This window comes from Anomaloglossus baeobatrachus, chromosome 2 (genome assembly GCF_048569485.1).
Source record: "Anomaloglossus baeobatrachus isolate aAnoBae1 chromosome 2, aAnoBae1.hap1, whole genome shotgun sequence".
NCBI classification, from domain to species: Eukaryota; Metazoa; Chordata; class Amphibia; order Anura; family Aromobatidae; genus Anomaloglossus; species Anomaloglossus baeobatrachus.
In genome coordinates this window covers 185,121,274-185,135,372 of record NC_134354.1, presented here as the reverse complement: position 1 = coordinate 185,135,372, position 14,099 = coordinate 185,121,274, and the positions used below count along the sequence as shown (strand labels likewise).

The following is a 14,099-nucleotide window of genomic DNA, read 5'->3' as shown; positions in this document are numbered from 1 at the left end:
AATGGCATCGATAATCATTTGGAGATACTCCTGTATCATCCTCTCCAGCCGTTGACTATGTGTCAGACTTGTTGTCTCTGATGGCCTTGCTAAGGAGGGTCTAAAAAAATTATGAAAAGATTCAATAAAATTGCTGTTACCAGCACCAGATACGGTCCTACTGGTACGGTTAGACTGTTGAAGATGACGAGACCGTCCCATGTTTGTCAAGTTACAACTGGGAGATTCACTCCCTGCACCTGCATGGTTGTTTGGTGGAAAAGCCGAGCTAAGATCGAGTAACAGCTTCTGATGATACTCCTGCATACGTGCGTCCCTTTCTGTGGCTGGAATTATGTCACAAAATTTGGACTTGTACCGGGGATCTAATAGTGTGGTAAGCCAGTAGTCATCATCACTTCTAATTTTGACAATACGAGGGTCATGTTGGAGGTAGTGATGCAAGAAGGCACTCATGTGTCTTGCGCAGCCATGCGGACCAAGTCCACGCTGTGTTTGTGGCATAGAGGTGCTAACCGTTCTTTCTTCCTCTGACATCTCCCCCCAACCTCTTTTAACTGAAATTTGACCAAAGTCTCCCTCATCCGCTGAGTCTTCCATGTCCATGGACAGTTCGTCCTCCATTTCTTCATGTTCTCCTGCACCTTCCTCAACATTTCGCCTGCTACCATGCGCCCTTGTTGATCCCTGTCCCCCATGGTCCCATGCCTGCCGCGTTGGTGATGATGAACGTCTGGACCTTGGTGATGTTGTTGTCTCTTGCGCATATGAATCCTCCTGTAGTTCCTCCCCTTCCTGTTGTCCCACCCCCTGACTCCGAATAGTGTTTAGCGTGTGCTCCAGCATGTAAATGACTGGAATTGTCATGCTGATAATGGCATTGTCAGCGCTAAACATATTCGTCGCCATGTCGAAACTGTGCAGAAGGGTGCATAGGTCCTTGATCTGAGACCACTCCATCAGGGTGATCTGCCCCACCTCTGCATCTCGTTGGCCCAGGTTATACGTCATGACGTATTGCACCAGGGCTCAACGGTGCTGCCACAGTCGTTGTAACATGTGGAGAGTCGAATTCCAGCGTGTCGGCACATCGCATTTCAGGCGATGAACCGGCAGGCTGAAAGACTTCTGGAGCGATGCAAGTCGCTCAGCAGCGGTGGTTGAACGGCGGAAGTGAGCAGACAGTTTTCGTGCCCTGTTCAGAAGGCCATCTAGGCTGGGATAGTATGTTAAAAATTGCTGGACAACAAGGTTCAACACATGAGCCATACAAGGCACGTGTGTCACCTTGCCCGGGTGAAGGGCCGCACCCAGGTTTGCAGCATTGTCGCACACGGCCTTACCAGGCTGCAGGTTGCGTGGAGACAACCATTTATTAAACTCAGTCTCCAGAGCTGCCCACAACTCAGCCGCTGTGTGACTCTTATTTCCAAGACATGTCAAGCTAAAGACCGCCTGATGACGTTGCGCTCTGCTGCCAGCATAGTAATGAGGGTGCGTGATTCCTTCTGCGCAGTTAGAACGCTGGTGGCCTGACCAGGCAGGCTTGGGGCGCAGGTGGAGGACCCAGATGAGGTGGAGGAGGCAGAAGCAGTGGCGGAACTTGGACAGACAGAGGATTGACACACAAGTCGTGGGGACAGCAAGACTTGTGCAGCAGACCCTTCACCATCTATCACCATAGTTACCCAGTGCCCAATTAGCGACATGTAACGTCCCTTTCCATGCTTACTGGTCCAAGTATCGGTGGTGAAATGCACCCGTTGACACACAGAGTTTCTCAACGAAGCGGTGATGTTGTGTGTGACATGCTGGTGTAGCGCAGGCACACCTTTCTTAGAGAAGTAGTGGCGACTGGGCATCTGGTACTGGGGCAGCGACAGACATAAGGTCTCTAAAATCCTGTGTGTCCACCAGGTGGAAAGGCAGCATTTCGGTAGCCAAGAGCTTACAGAGGGATAAAGTCAACCTCTTAGCTTTGTCATGGGTCGCAGGAAGTGGCCTTTTATTTGTCCACATCTGAGGGACAGAGATCTGGCTGCTGTGTGTAGACGGTGTTGAGTAGGGTGTGCCTGGAAAAATGCAGGTTTGTGAGGAAAGTGCAGGCGTAGACATGATGTTGCCTTCATCCAACGTTGGTGCTATCGATGTCTGAGAGAGCTGTACACACGCACTTGTTTCCCCTTCCAAACCAACTGACGACCTACCAAGCAAACTGCCTGGTGCGGTTACAGTGGTGGAAGTTGTGCATGGAAAACCAGGTGTGACAGCTGTCCCCACAGTCCTAGAAGATGAAGAGCGCGCAGATGCACTGGAAGGGGCAGGCGGTGGATGGTTCGCTCCGCTAGGCTGCATTGCAGCACGGTCAGCTTCCCACTGGGACATATGATATTTATTCATGTGACGATTCATGGAAGAAGTTGTCAAACTGCTGAGGTTTTGCCCTCTACTAACAGAATCACGACAAATTTTACAGATCGCATAATTTGGGCGATCTTTTGCTATGTCAAAAAAGGACCAGGCTAGGCAAGGCTTAGAGGGCATGCGACCTGCTGATCCACCTCAATTAGTGCTCAGAGGCAGAGTGGTGGCTGAGGATGCAGTTGTAGACATGCTACCAGTGCTCCGACTCTGTCCAGGAAGGCGCAAGGTAACTTCGTCATCAGTTGCATCCTCCTCCACCGCCTCTGTTGACCTCCTCGAGGGCCTGACTGTGGGTTGACAGTAGGTGGGATCTAGAACTTCCTCATCAATTGTTGTGTTTGCACTCCCCTCACCCTCAGACCGAGCCTCTTCGTGCCCTGACAGAATATTTAAGTTGTCATCCCAATCTGGTATCTGCGTCTCATCGTCATCAGTTCCTCATTGTCTATAACAACAGGTGTTACAGTTTGTGAAAAAGGGTCAACATTATGCTCAGAAACTTGGTCCTCACGGCCTGAATCAGAGTCACAAAGGTTCTGGGCATCACTGCAGACCATTTCCTGGTCTGTACTCACTGTAGCTTGGGAGCAGACTACTGATTCCCAGGCTATAGTGTGACTGAACAGCTCTGCAGACTCAGCCATCTCAGTTCCACCATACTGTGCAGGGTGGATGGAGACTTCAGAACTGGGAGAAAGCAAGTGTGATTGGGATGACAACTCAGAGGACTGGTGTTTTTTGGATGCGGTAGTTGAGGTGGCGGAGAGGGCACTTGTTGGACCACTTGAGATCCATTCAAGCATTTTCCTTTTTTGGCCATCATCTACCTTTGTTCCAGTTGTTCGTGTCCGTAAAAAAGGGAGCACATCGGATTGTCCACGGTAAGTAGTAGACATCTTACTTTTGCTGGAAGATGGTCTATCTTCAGCAGATGTTAATGGAGCTTTGCCACCTTCCCCACGGACAAACCCTTTTTTTCCTTTTCCAACACGCCTCTTCCCCTTTCCACCAGCATCTGTCATTTTGCCACTCATTTTGATTGCGACAAGATTGTGCGCTTAAAATGTGGTAGTAAAAATTGAGAGGTGGTGTAGATTGCAGCGGTGGTCTAGCTTTATTAACAGCAGAATAAACAACAATAATTATCCCTGACAATGCAACTACGGCCCTTAAACTGGCAGCATAGTTTGCTAGTATAATGGCTTAGTAACAATGAGTTTGAGTGTGCAATGCAGAGGTTCTGCAAATAAATTTGCACTAGTGGGACACTAATGGAAGTCCAACTGCCACTTTTAGGATGCCACTAAGTTTACTCAGTGTTTGCTAGTATAATGGCTTAGTAACAATGAGCTTGAGTGTGCAAAGGGCAGGAGGGTACAGTGGCAGGGTTGTGGGTCTGGGTAGAGGAAAGGAAGCCTCACTTTCTATCCCTCCTAATGGGGAAATGCAGCGAGGAAATCCCTGACCTTAGCTACACAGACGCTGTTATCTTGTGTAGCTGTTAAAATCTGTTTTCACGGACCTGACTGTCACCTATGGCTCTGAGCCTGCTGGTATTAGCCCTTACAAGGGCTAATAGAAACTTCTATCCCTATTCTGTATAGCGCTGTGTGTAGAGCGTACACAGCAGTATCGGAGACAGGAGATACGCCAGCGGTGACTGACACCCAGACGCAGAAGGCAGATAATGGCGTCCAGACGGGCAGATGCCCGTATTTATAATGCAGGGACATGTGACATGGACATCCTATCACACATGCCGTTGCTTCTCTGGCTAAAAGTCCACTTAGCTGTGTGCGTGTCTGGGATTGGTTGACATGCTGGCCCGCCCCACTACACGCGCGCGCTTAGGGAAAGAAGACAAGGAAAAAAAAAAATGGCTATCGTCATTATACCAGCAGCAGTGATCTGAATGCACTGTTCCCGCACACTATACGCTGAAATTTCATAATAGTGTAAGTCACAGAGTGACTTACACTATTACAGCGGTAAGCCAGCTAGTAATTAGCTTGGCTTTTTGCTGCTAGAACCGTTCTCGAACGTAACTAGAACTATCGAGCGTTAGCAAAAAGCTCGAGTTCTAGTTCGATCTAGAACAGCCCCCAAAATCACTCGAACCGCGAACTGGAGAACCGCGAACCGCGAACCGCGCTCAACTCTAGTGATAACTAACCTTTAAAAATCATGAAGGTCATATTAAATACTAGACGTAGAATTTACTGATGTGGGGTGTATTAATTTTATATTATCTAATTTGAATAAAACTAAATATTTTGTAATGAAAGTTATATTATTAACCCCTTCACCCCCAAGCTTTTTTTCCTGATCAGGGCAACATTTGCTATTCCAACCAGTGTCAATTTATGAGATTATAACCTTGGAATGCTTCAACAAATCCTAGTGATTCTGAGCCTTTTTTTTTTTGTGGACATAATACTTTATACCAGTCAAACTTTAGGCCAATATGTGTGTTTATTCATGAAAAAATAGGAAATTTGATGAAAATGTAGAAAAATGTGTAATTTTCAAACTTTGAATTTTTATGCCCTTAAAACAGATGGTAATACTAATAAAACTAATTATTAAAAAAAATGTCTATTTTACACCAAAACTACAAAACAGATACAGCTGCACACTAAAATGCTAACAATGAATAAGAGAACTCTAATATTGCATTACTGCTATAGGAATATTTGAAAAAAAGAGAGATATTTAGCATAAGTATTTGCCAATGCATGTAAGCCTGGTTACCACGACAAAGTGATCTCAGTGTACCGGGACCCTAACTTGAAATGCCTCTATCTGGGTTAAAACCTTCATTTCTGGGCTGCTAGATTCCAGCTATAAAGGGGAATGAACACAGCCTGGTTATAAGGCGGAGTGCTCAATCAGAAAGAAATGCACTACAAATATATGAAAAGATATACGGGTCAGTCTTTCTATATATTAATTTTACACCAGAACATTTTTAAAACATATGCTTGTAAGTTAGAATTTCTTAAAGGTTTATCTGCAGATTTTCATTTTTCAACAAAATTTTCAGAACCAATTTGACGTTACCTCTCTAGCTGCTCTTTCTCCAGCTTCTATAGCACCTTCCATGTATCCACTCCACACTGTAGCCGTCTCTGTACCCGCAAAGTAAAGCTTTCCAACAGGTTTTCGAATGACACTGTGAGAACATATGACATATATTCGATACATACCCATCATTTTATTAGAAGGACTGGTTCATTTATGTATATGTAAAATGAGTTAAATGTGAACTGGTGCAAGCTACTGTGACTGAAATGTAAACAAGTGCAGCAGCACATTAATGCTCTATGAAATTTGGGAACATGGAATACATGAATTTTGAACTGCATTACTGCTACATAGACTATTAGAGATGAGCAAATCAGTTTGATGAAAATCATATGTACTGAATTTTTTAGGAACTCGCTGAAGCTGTCAAATTCGAACAGTTTGCGATTTGCTGTGCTCAAATCACATAAACTTGGCCACTGACATTGTTCAAATGGCTGAATATTGAAGCAGCCAGAGAAGGATCACATCATCTTGGGTAGGTTTCCCCCCTTAAGGTCCTACTGTCACATAAAATGACATAGCACAGCTAATCGAGAGCTGCTATCATAGCCTGTATGAAAGCAAAAACAGGAAATACGAGTACAGCAGTCATATTGTGGTGAATCTGGATAGTGACAGGACGTCACAGCTCATAGTATAGCTATATAAATAGGGAAAGGAATCCATAAAACACTGAGAACCTGTAAATATAGTGTGTGACAGCACAGCAGTGAAGATTAGTGTGGCAAAAAAGTGGATAGGGCCTAATATGACAATTAGAGGATTTGAAGTTCTTTTGTTTTGCGGCAAAATGATTCTCCAAAAATTGAATTGCCAAGAAAAATGTGGTAAATATGTCAATTCACATTTCAAAAGATTTACTCATCTCTATAGACTACATTGTAAAATGCGGAAACTCAGCAGATTAATTAGTCAGTTTTGTGTACCCATCTGCCATTACCATAAATACTGTGCATTTGGTAACATACAGGTATGATCCAGCGGTAACTGAAAAAAAGCCACACTGATACAGTACAGTGAACACACATATATATGGTATATATGTGTATGTGTCCATATTCATAATATATATATATATATATATATATATATATATATATATATATATATATATATATATATATATATATATATATGTACAGTATATATGTATGTATATATATATATATATATATATATATTATGAATATGGACACATACACATATATACCATATACATGTGTGTTCACTGTACTGTATCAGTGTGTATAACAATGGAGAATAACATATAACATATGGAGAGTATATATAACAATGGAGAAAAAGACATGGATTGCAAATCCCAAGAATACATTGATCTAAAAGCCGCTAGGCAAAAATTTAAATAGAACATGAGGTTCTTAGTTACCATTCTGATCAGACTGTATTAAGCCCACTGCCATGTCACGGCGAACCTCTTGAGTGGGTCCCTATTCTAAGGCTGCACTACAAGGCTTAGAATAGGGACCCACTCAAGAGGTTCGCCGTGACGTGGCAGTGGGCTTAATACAGTCTGATCAGAATGGTAACTAAGAACCTCATGTTCTATTTAAATTTTTGCCTAGCGGCTTTTAGATCAATGTATTTTTGGGATGTGCGATCCATATCTTTTTCTCCATTATTGTGTGTGTATATATATATATAATATATATATATATATATATATATATATATATATATATATATATATATACATACACACATGTATGTGTTTGTATTTGTGTGTATTTTTGTTAGATGTACAATACATGATTATACTGTGGTGCCTTGTTGGACAGAAAAAATAAATGTGAATACTTTTACGCCCAAAAATGACAAACGTATTCTAGGAGTGATACCTTTATTGAGTAACCAGGAAAAAAAATATTTGCAAGCTTTCGGAGCACGAATGCTCCTTTGTCAGGCTGGTTTACAAATGAATTAGAGACAGAGACACAAAATGTGATGTTATGACAGAATATTTGTCACTCCTAGAATGCTTTTGTCATTTTGGGGCATAAAAGATTTTAGATCATTTGTATATTTCAACCTCTATACATCCATACCTTCCAAATTGAGTCATAATTCCTGGAGGAAAATATGCTGTGTAGCATCCACCGGAGTATTGTTCTTTACACCAGTCCTTTTCTTCATAGTGGACTGGCTATGAAAAAAAATGCAGAATAGTTTACAAATAGTTAAACAAAGAAAAGTAAAAGGCCCCCAATACAAACAATACAACATTCCGTACAGCAAGATTTTGTAAAATAGAATCCACTCATAGTTACGCTCCGACCTTTCTCTAAACTTAGAAGGAAAAAAATGACGAAGATTAGAGATTTTTTTTTTTACTACTCTGTGACTTGAAAACTAAACAGCCATAACAAAAGTGCCGTTTTTTATTGAAATAATCATACATTTTTGTCTTTATTTAGCTGCGGAATTATTTTATGAATTCTTTCCCTGTGGCCTTGATAGACTGCTAGGAAGCAAAATTTCAGCGGATGTGAAGTTTTAAGAGGCATATAAAATCATTCCCATGACACCTTAACCTAACCGATATTACAAAATTATAATTCTATATTCTACATTAATTTGTCAAGTCTAATTTGCTTCTCAGCATAATCAAGTTTCTGTCCAGTATCTTAAGTAAAGAAATGACCATATAATTAAATATCTAGGCGTCATACAGATGTGGATTTATGAAAGTAAAATTATATAGACTTAAAACAGACTTGAAAGAAAAAATTGCATCAGCTAAAATCCAGGAAAAAGCATAAAATGTGATACTTTAATTAAAAAACATTTTAAAATCACAGCATTACCGACTCAGCTCAGTGGGTGACGCTGTGATTTTAAAATGTTTTTGAACCAAAGTATCCCATTTTTTTTTTTTCTGAATTGGAGCTTCCGTAATTTTTTCTTTCAAGTCTCCTCTATGACTATGAACTGGTTGTGGCACACCAGTAATATTGGTGCCTATACTGGCATGTAACGTATAACCGCAGTGCGGTCAGCTTCCTTTTCCCTTGTTTGCAGACATAAAGACAATAAAAAAAAACACAGGAATAAGCAGATATGTTATTGTTAAGTGTATCCCAGGATTTTTATTCCCTTTATGTCACGGCTAATTTCCATTTTTTTTTTTTCATTTCTGTTTTTCCTCCCCTTATTTCAAGAGCCATACCTTTTTCCCTCAGTGATTTATGACAGCAGCAGTTACAGCACGTCACTCATACTAAAGACCCCCATATATGTCTTGACAATGTTATTATGAATTAAAAAATGTTATAGGTCTCAGGAAATGGTAATAAAAGCAAAAAAAAAAGTTTTCTACTATTTTCTGGTTTGCTTTTTTTTTACCACTTAAATAAAAAAAAAAATATGGGTGTTTGGTATCACCACAATTATACTTACCTGAAGACTCATTTTGTAATGTTATTTTTACCATATAATGAATGCTAAACCTACAGTAGATAACTACAATAAGGACAAATAAACTATGAATCTTTATTAAGTATTATTAAAACAATAAATACATAAACTGGTGATGCATATTACCAAAATGCCCCCAATAAACGTTTTGTCATGGCTTCTTACAAGGATGTGTACTGAGATTATGCATAAATGACCACTGCTGCTTACAGGCACTGTGCACTTGATACCTATTGCCGTTTATATGCACTGTGCACTTTTTGTATGTAACACATCTTTTGAAATTTAGAGAAGTGCTTAATTTTTTACTTATAATGATTTATTTATATATATATATATATATATATATATATATATATATATATATATATATATATATATACATATATATATATATATATATATAATGTATATGTATGTGTGTGTGTTTTTCATTGCCTTGCCTTTGCATCACTATATATTTTTTAATTTTACTTATTTTATACGTCATTTTTGTAGTAATCTATTGTAGGTTTTGCATTTGGCCAAGTTTCGATTTGACTACATTATTGCGTATTGTATTTGGTTACACTATCCAATAAGGCCCTCCTCTTTTTAGGTTTTGTGACAACCATATGTAACATGATAAAATAGATGGTGCCTTTCAAAAGTACAACTTTCCCTTCAAAAAAAGAAGCATTCACTTGGCTATGTGCAAGGAAAAATAAAAATGTTATGGTTCTTGGAAGAATGGGGAAAAAAACAAAAGTGCAAAATGAAAGATTGGCAGTCGGGAAGGGGTTAAACTTTACTTCCTTTAATGATTGATTTCATGATTATTTCAGAATTTGTCCTTAATATATTTGGCAGTAATAACTTACATGCAAAGCTTCTTCAGTTCCCATGACTTTGGCGTAGTATTCACATATTTTTCTTTTCCTAGTGAGCAAATGTTTGATAAGTCATCAATTTTAGTGACTTTTTAAAAACTGCATAAAAATCTGAATTATGCCTATGAAACAATGACTATCCCTTTTACTGTACATTGGAAGCATTAAAGGTTTTTTAAAAGTTCTTAGTGAGTAAAACCAGCCACCAAAAAGATGATTAACCTTACTTTTATGCATATTTGTTTTTATTATGTTTTCATCAAGACTTAATTCAAATTGATGCTGTAACAAAGGATTAAAAAGTGGTCTACAAATTGGTATGCTTTCAGTCTAAATTAACAGTAGGGCTTTAAAGGGCTTTATGGATGGAAAAGTTTTTATAATATAAGAATTTTAGGGGACGTCTCATTTTAGAAAACTCTCTGCTATATGTTGAAGTAGTTATACAAAAAGAAAGTGAGTATTACTTACCCTTCCCCGATCGGGTGCCAGCTCTCTTCCATCCCCAAGACTGTTGTTTGACTGCAGCGGCAACGTCATGTCAACTGTGTTTGCAGCTTATCAGTGAAGGTTAGGGGCTAGTGCCGTAAACATGGGCGGAACCAGTCAGGTCAGTGACTGGCGGTAGCGCTGCAGACAAACAATAGAGAAGTGGCAATAGAGGAGATCTTGCGCCAGACCCAGGAAGGGAGCTTTTTTTTTTATATATAACTACTACAGCGTATAGCAGAAAATGTTCTGAAAGGGAACAGTGCCTTTGAAATGTAAAGTAAAACAATTTTACAACTTATCAAAATGATATACTTTATATTATACCCCGACCAAAAATACCTTTCCTCCTTGGTCAGATTTGCAAATAAGGATGCTTTTCTTGACAAAATGAATCTATAAGAGAAAAGACAATGTAAATCAAACAATACAATCGAATATAAAAATATTTTTTTAGACCTACTGCACGTTCTTTATTTTTGTTGACAAATTAGAAACAGTCAAGGACCTTTATGCTTAACCCCTCCACGCTAAATGAGGGACATATATAGTGGGGAAAATGTGTTTGATACACTGCCGATTTTGCATGTTTTCCCACCTACAAAGAATGGAGAGTTCTGTAATTTGTATTGCAGGAACACTTCAACTGTGACAGACAGAATCCCCCCAAAAAATGCAGAAAATCCCATTATATGATTTTTAAATAATTAATTTCTATATATTGCAATAATATGATAGACTACATGTTCAAGTGCACAATGGTGACTGACAAAATACTGTGTAAAAAAAGTTTTAATGATATAATTCAACTAAGAAGCATAATATTTGAAATTTGATCCATAAAAATATACATATATTTATAGTAAATTTCAAAGAAAAAAAATTAAATTGTCAAAATTGCTACTTTTGGTCACTTCATCTACCCTAAAAATGGAGATGAATCAAAATGCCAAATATGCCTCAAGATGGTAGCATTAAAAACTACAGCTAAAATTTAAAAAAACTCTTGTGTCTTAGAAAATGGTGACAGCAAGTAATGTTTTTACAAAGTTCTACATTTTTTTAAATGATTAAATATTTTTTAAAATATATATTTGGCATCACCTTAAACATAATGACTTGTAGAAGTTACCAGGTAATTTTTATGCCTCAATGAAAGCCGTAGTAATGAAACACCAAAAAAAAAATAAAAAATATTTTACTATTTCACCACACGTATTTTTTTTGTTCACATTTGCTGCACATTATATGGTAATACAAATTGGGTAATTCAAAACTACAACTCGCCATGCAAAAATATAGCTTCATATAGCTTTTGGAAAAAGGGAAGGAAAAAAACAAAAACACAAAAATTGCTGCAGTGGGAAGAGGCTCCCTGCTGACTGGAAACTGAACACTTAAAGAAGCACTACCAATAAAGTTTTTTTTCTTTTAATATAGTGCAATCACCACATTATATAGCACAGTATACATACAGTTAGGTCCAGAAATATTTGGACAGTGACACAAGTTTTGTTATTTTAGCTGTTTACAAAAACATGTTCAGAAATACAATTATATATATAAAATGGGCTGAAAGTGCACACTCCCAGCTGCAATATGAGAGTTTTCACATCCAAATCGGAGAAAGGGTTTAGGAATCATAGCTCTGTAATGCATAGCCTCCTCTTTTTCAAGGGACCAAAAGTAATTGGACAAGGGACTCTAAGGGCTGCAATTAACTCTGAAGGCGTCTCCCTCGTTAACCTGTAATCAATGAAGTAGTTAAAAGGTCTGGGGTTGATTACAGGTGTGTGATTTTGCATTTGGAAGCTGTTGCTGTGACCAGACAACATGCGGTCTAAGGAACTCTCAATTGAGGTGAAGCAAAACATCCTGAGGCTGACAAAAAAGAAAAAAATCCATCAGAGAGATAGCAGACATGCTTGGAGTAGCAAAATCAACAGTCGGGTACATTCTGAGAAAAAAGGAATTGACTGGTGAGCTTGGGAACTCAAAAAGGCCTGGGCGTCCACGGATGACAACAGTGGTGGATGATCGCCGCATACTTTCTTTGGTGAAGAAGAACCTGTTCACAACATCAACTGAAGTCCAGAACACTCTCAGTGAAGTAGGTGTATCTGTCTCTAAGTCAACAGTAAAGAGACGACTCCATGAAAGTAAATACAAAGGGTTCACATCTAGATGCAAACCATTCATCAATTCCAAAATAGACAGGCCAGAGTTAAATTTGCTGAAAAACACCTCATGAAGCCAGCTCAGTTCTGGAAAAGTATTCTATGGACAGATGAGACAAAGATCAACCTGTACCAGAATGATGGGAAGAAAAAAGTTTGGAGAAGAAAGGGAACGGCACATGATCCAAGGCACACCACATCCTCTGTAAAACATGGTGGATGCAACATGATGGCATGGGCATGCATGGCTTTCAATGGCACTGGGTCACTTGTGTTTATTGATGACATAACAGCAGACAATAGTAGCCGGATGAATTCTGAAGTGTACCGGGATATACTTTCAGCCCAGATTCAGCCAAATGCCGCAAAGTTGATCGGACGGCGCTTCATAGTACAGATGGACAATGACCCCAAGCATACAGCCAAAGCTACCCAGGAGTTCATGAGTGCAAAAAAGTGGAACATTCTGCAATGGCCAAGTCAATCACCAGATCTTAACCCAATTGAGCATGCATTTCACTTGCTCAAATCCAGACTTAAGACGGAAAGACCCACAAACAAGCAAGACCTGAAGGCTGCGGCTGTAAAGGCCTGGCAAAGCATTAAGAAGGAGGAAACCCAGCGTTTGGTGATGTCCATGGGTTCCAGACTTAAGGCAGTGATTGCCTCCAAAGGATTCGCAACAAAATATTGAAAATAAAAATATTTTGTTTGGGTTTGGTTTATTTGTCCAATTACTTTTGACCTCCTAAAATGTGGAGTGTTTGTAAAGAAATGTGTACAATTCCTACAATTTCTATCAGATATTTTTGTTCAAACCTTCAAATTAAACGTTACAATCTGCACTTGAATTCTGTTGTAGAGGTTTCATTTCAAATCCAATGTGGTGGCATGCAGAGCCCAACTCGCGAAAATTGTGTCACTGTCCAAATATTTCTGGACCTAACTGTAGCATTGCTCATTTTGCCCTACTAAGCAGTTAATTCTTCTCTTTTCCATCAGGTCTATGAAATCATGTGATTAACCTCTTCACCAACAAGCCTGTTTTCATCTTCATGACAGGACAAATTTTACAATTCTAACCAGTGTCACTTTATAAGATATTAACTCTAGAATGCTTCAGTATTTCCCAGTGATTTTGATAACATTTTTTGTGATATATTGTGCTTTATGGTAGTGGTAAATTTTGGCCAATATGATTTGCATTTATTTATGAAAATATAAAAATTTGACCAAAAATTTGAAAATGTAGACATTTTTGAACTTTGAATTTTTATGCCCTTAAATCAGATAGTTATATCACACAAAATAGTTAATAAACAACATTTACCAAATGTCTACTTTAGCTAATCACCATTTTTGAAATTTATATTTTTTGCTAGGAAGTGGAAAGGTTAAAATATATCAGTAATTTCTCATTTTTCCAACAAAATATGCAAAAACAATTTTTTTTCGGGACCACACCCATTTGAAGTGACTTTGAGGCATCTGTGTGACAGAAATTGTCCAAAAGTGACACCATTTTAAAAACTGCACCCCTCAAAGTGCGCAAACTATATTCAAGAAGCTTATGAACCCTTTAGGTGCTTTACTGGAATGAAAGCAATGTGAAAGGAAAAAA

The 14,099-nt window shown here is 38.8% G+C and overlaps 1 protein-coding gene across 1 annotated transcript in view; it reads right to left on the bottom strand.

The window, feature by feature from the left end:
- Positions 1-14,099, bottom strand: part of LOC142291191 (amine oxidase [flavin-containing] B-like) — a 102,343-nt gene that overhangs the window by 11,775 nt on the left and 76,469 nt on the right. The window contains exons 10-13 of the mRNA XM_075335538.1: positions 10,644-10,697; positions 9,804-9,861; positions 7,575-7,672; positions 5,485-5,596 (exon numbers count right to left, since the gene is read on the bottom strand). Of these exons, the coding sequence (XP_075191653.1) occupies positions 5,485-5,596; positions 7,575-7,672; positions 9,804-9,861; positions 10,644-10,697 (322 nt within the window). The remainder of the gene's footprint in view (positions 1-5,484; positions 5,597-7,574; positions 7,673-9,803; positions 9,862-10,643; positions 10,698-14,099) is intronic.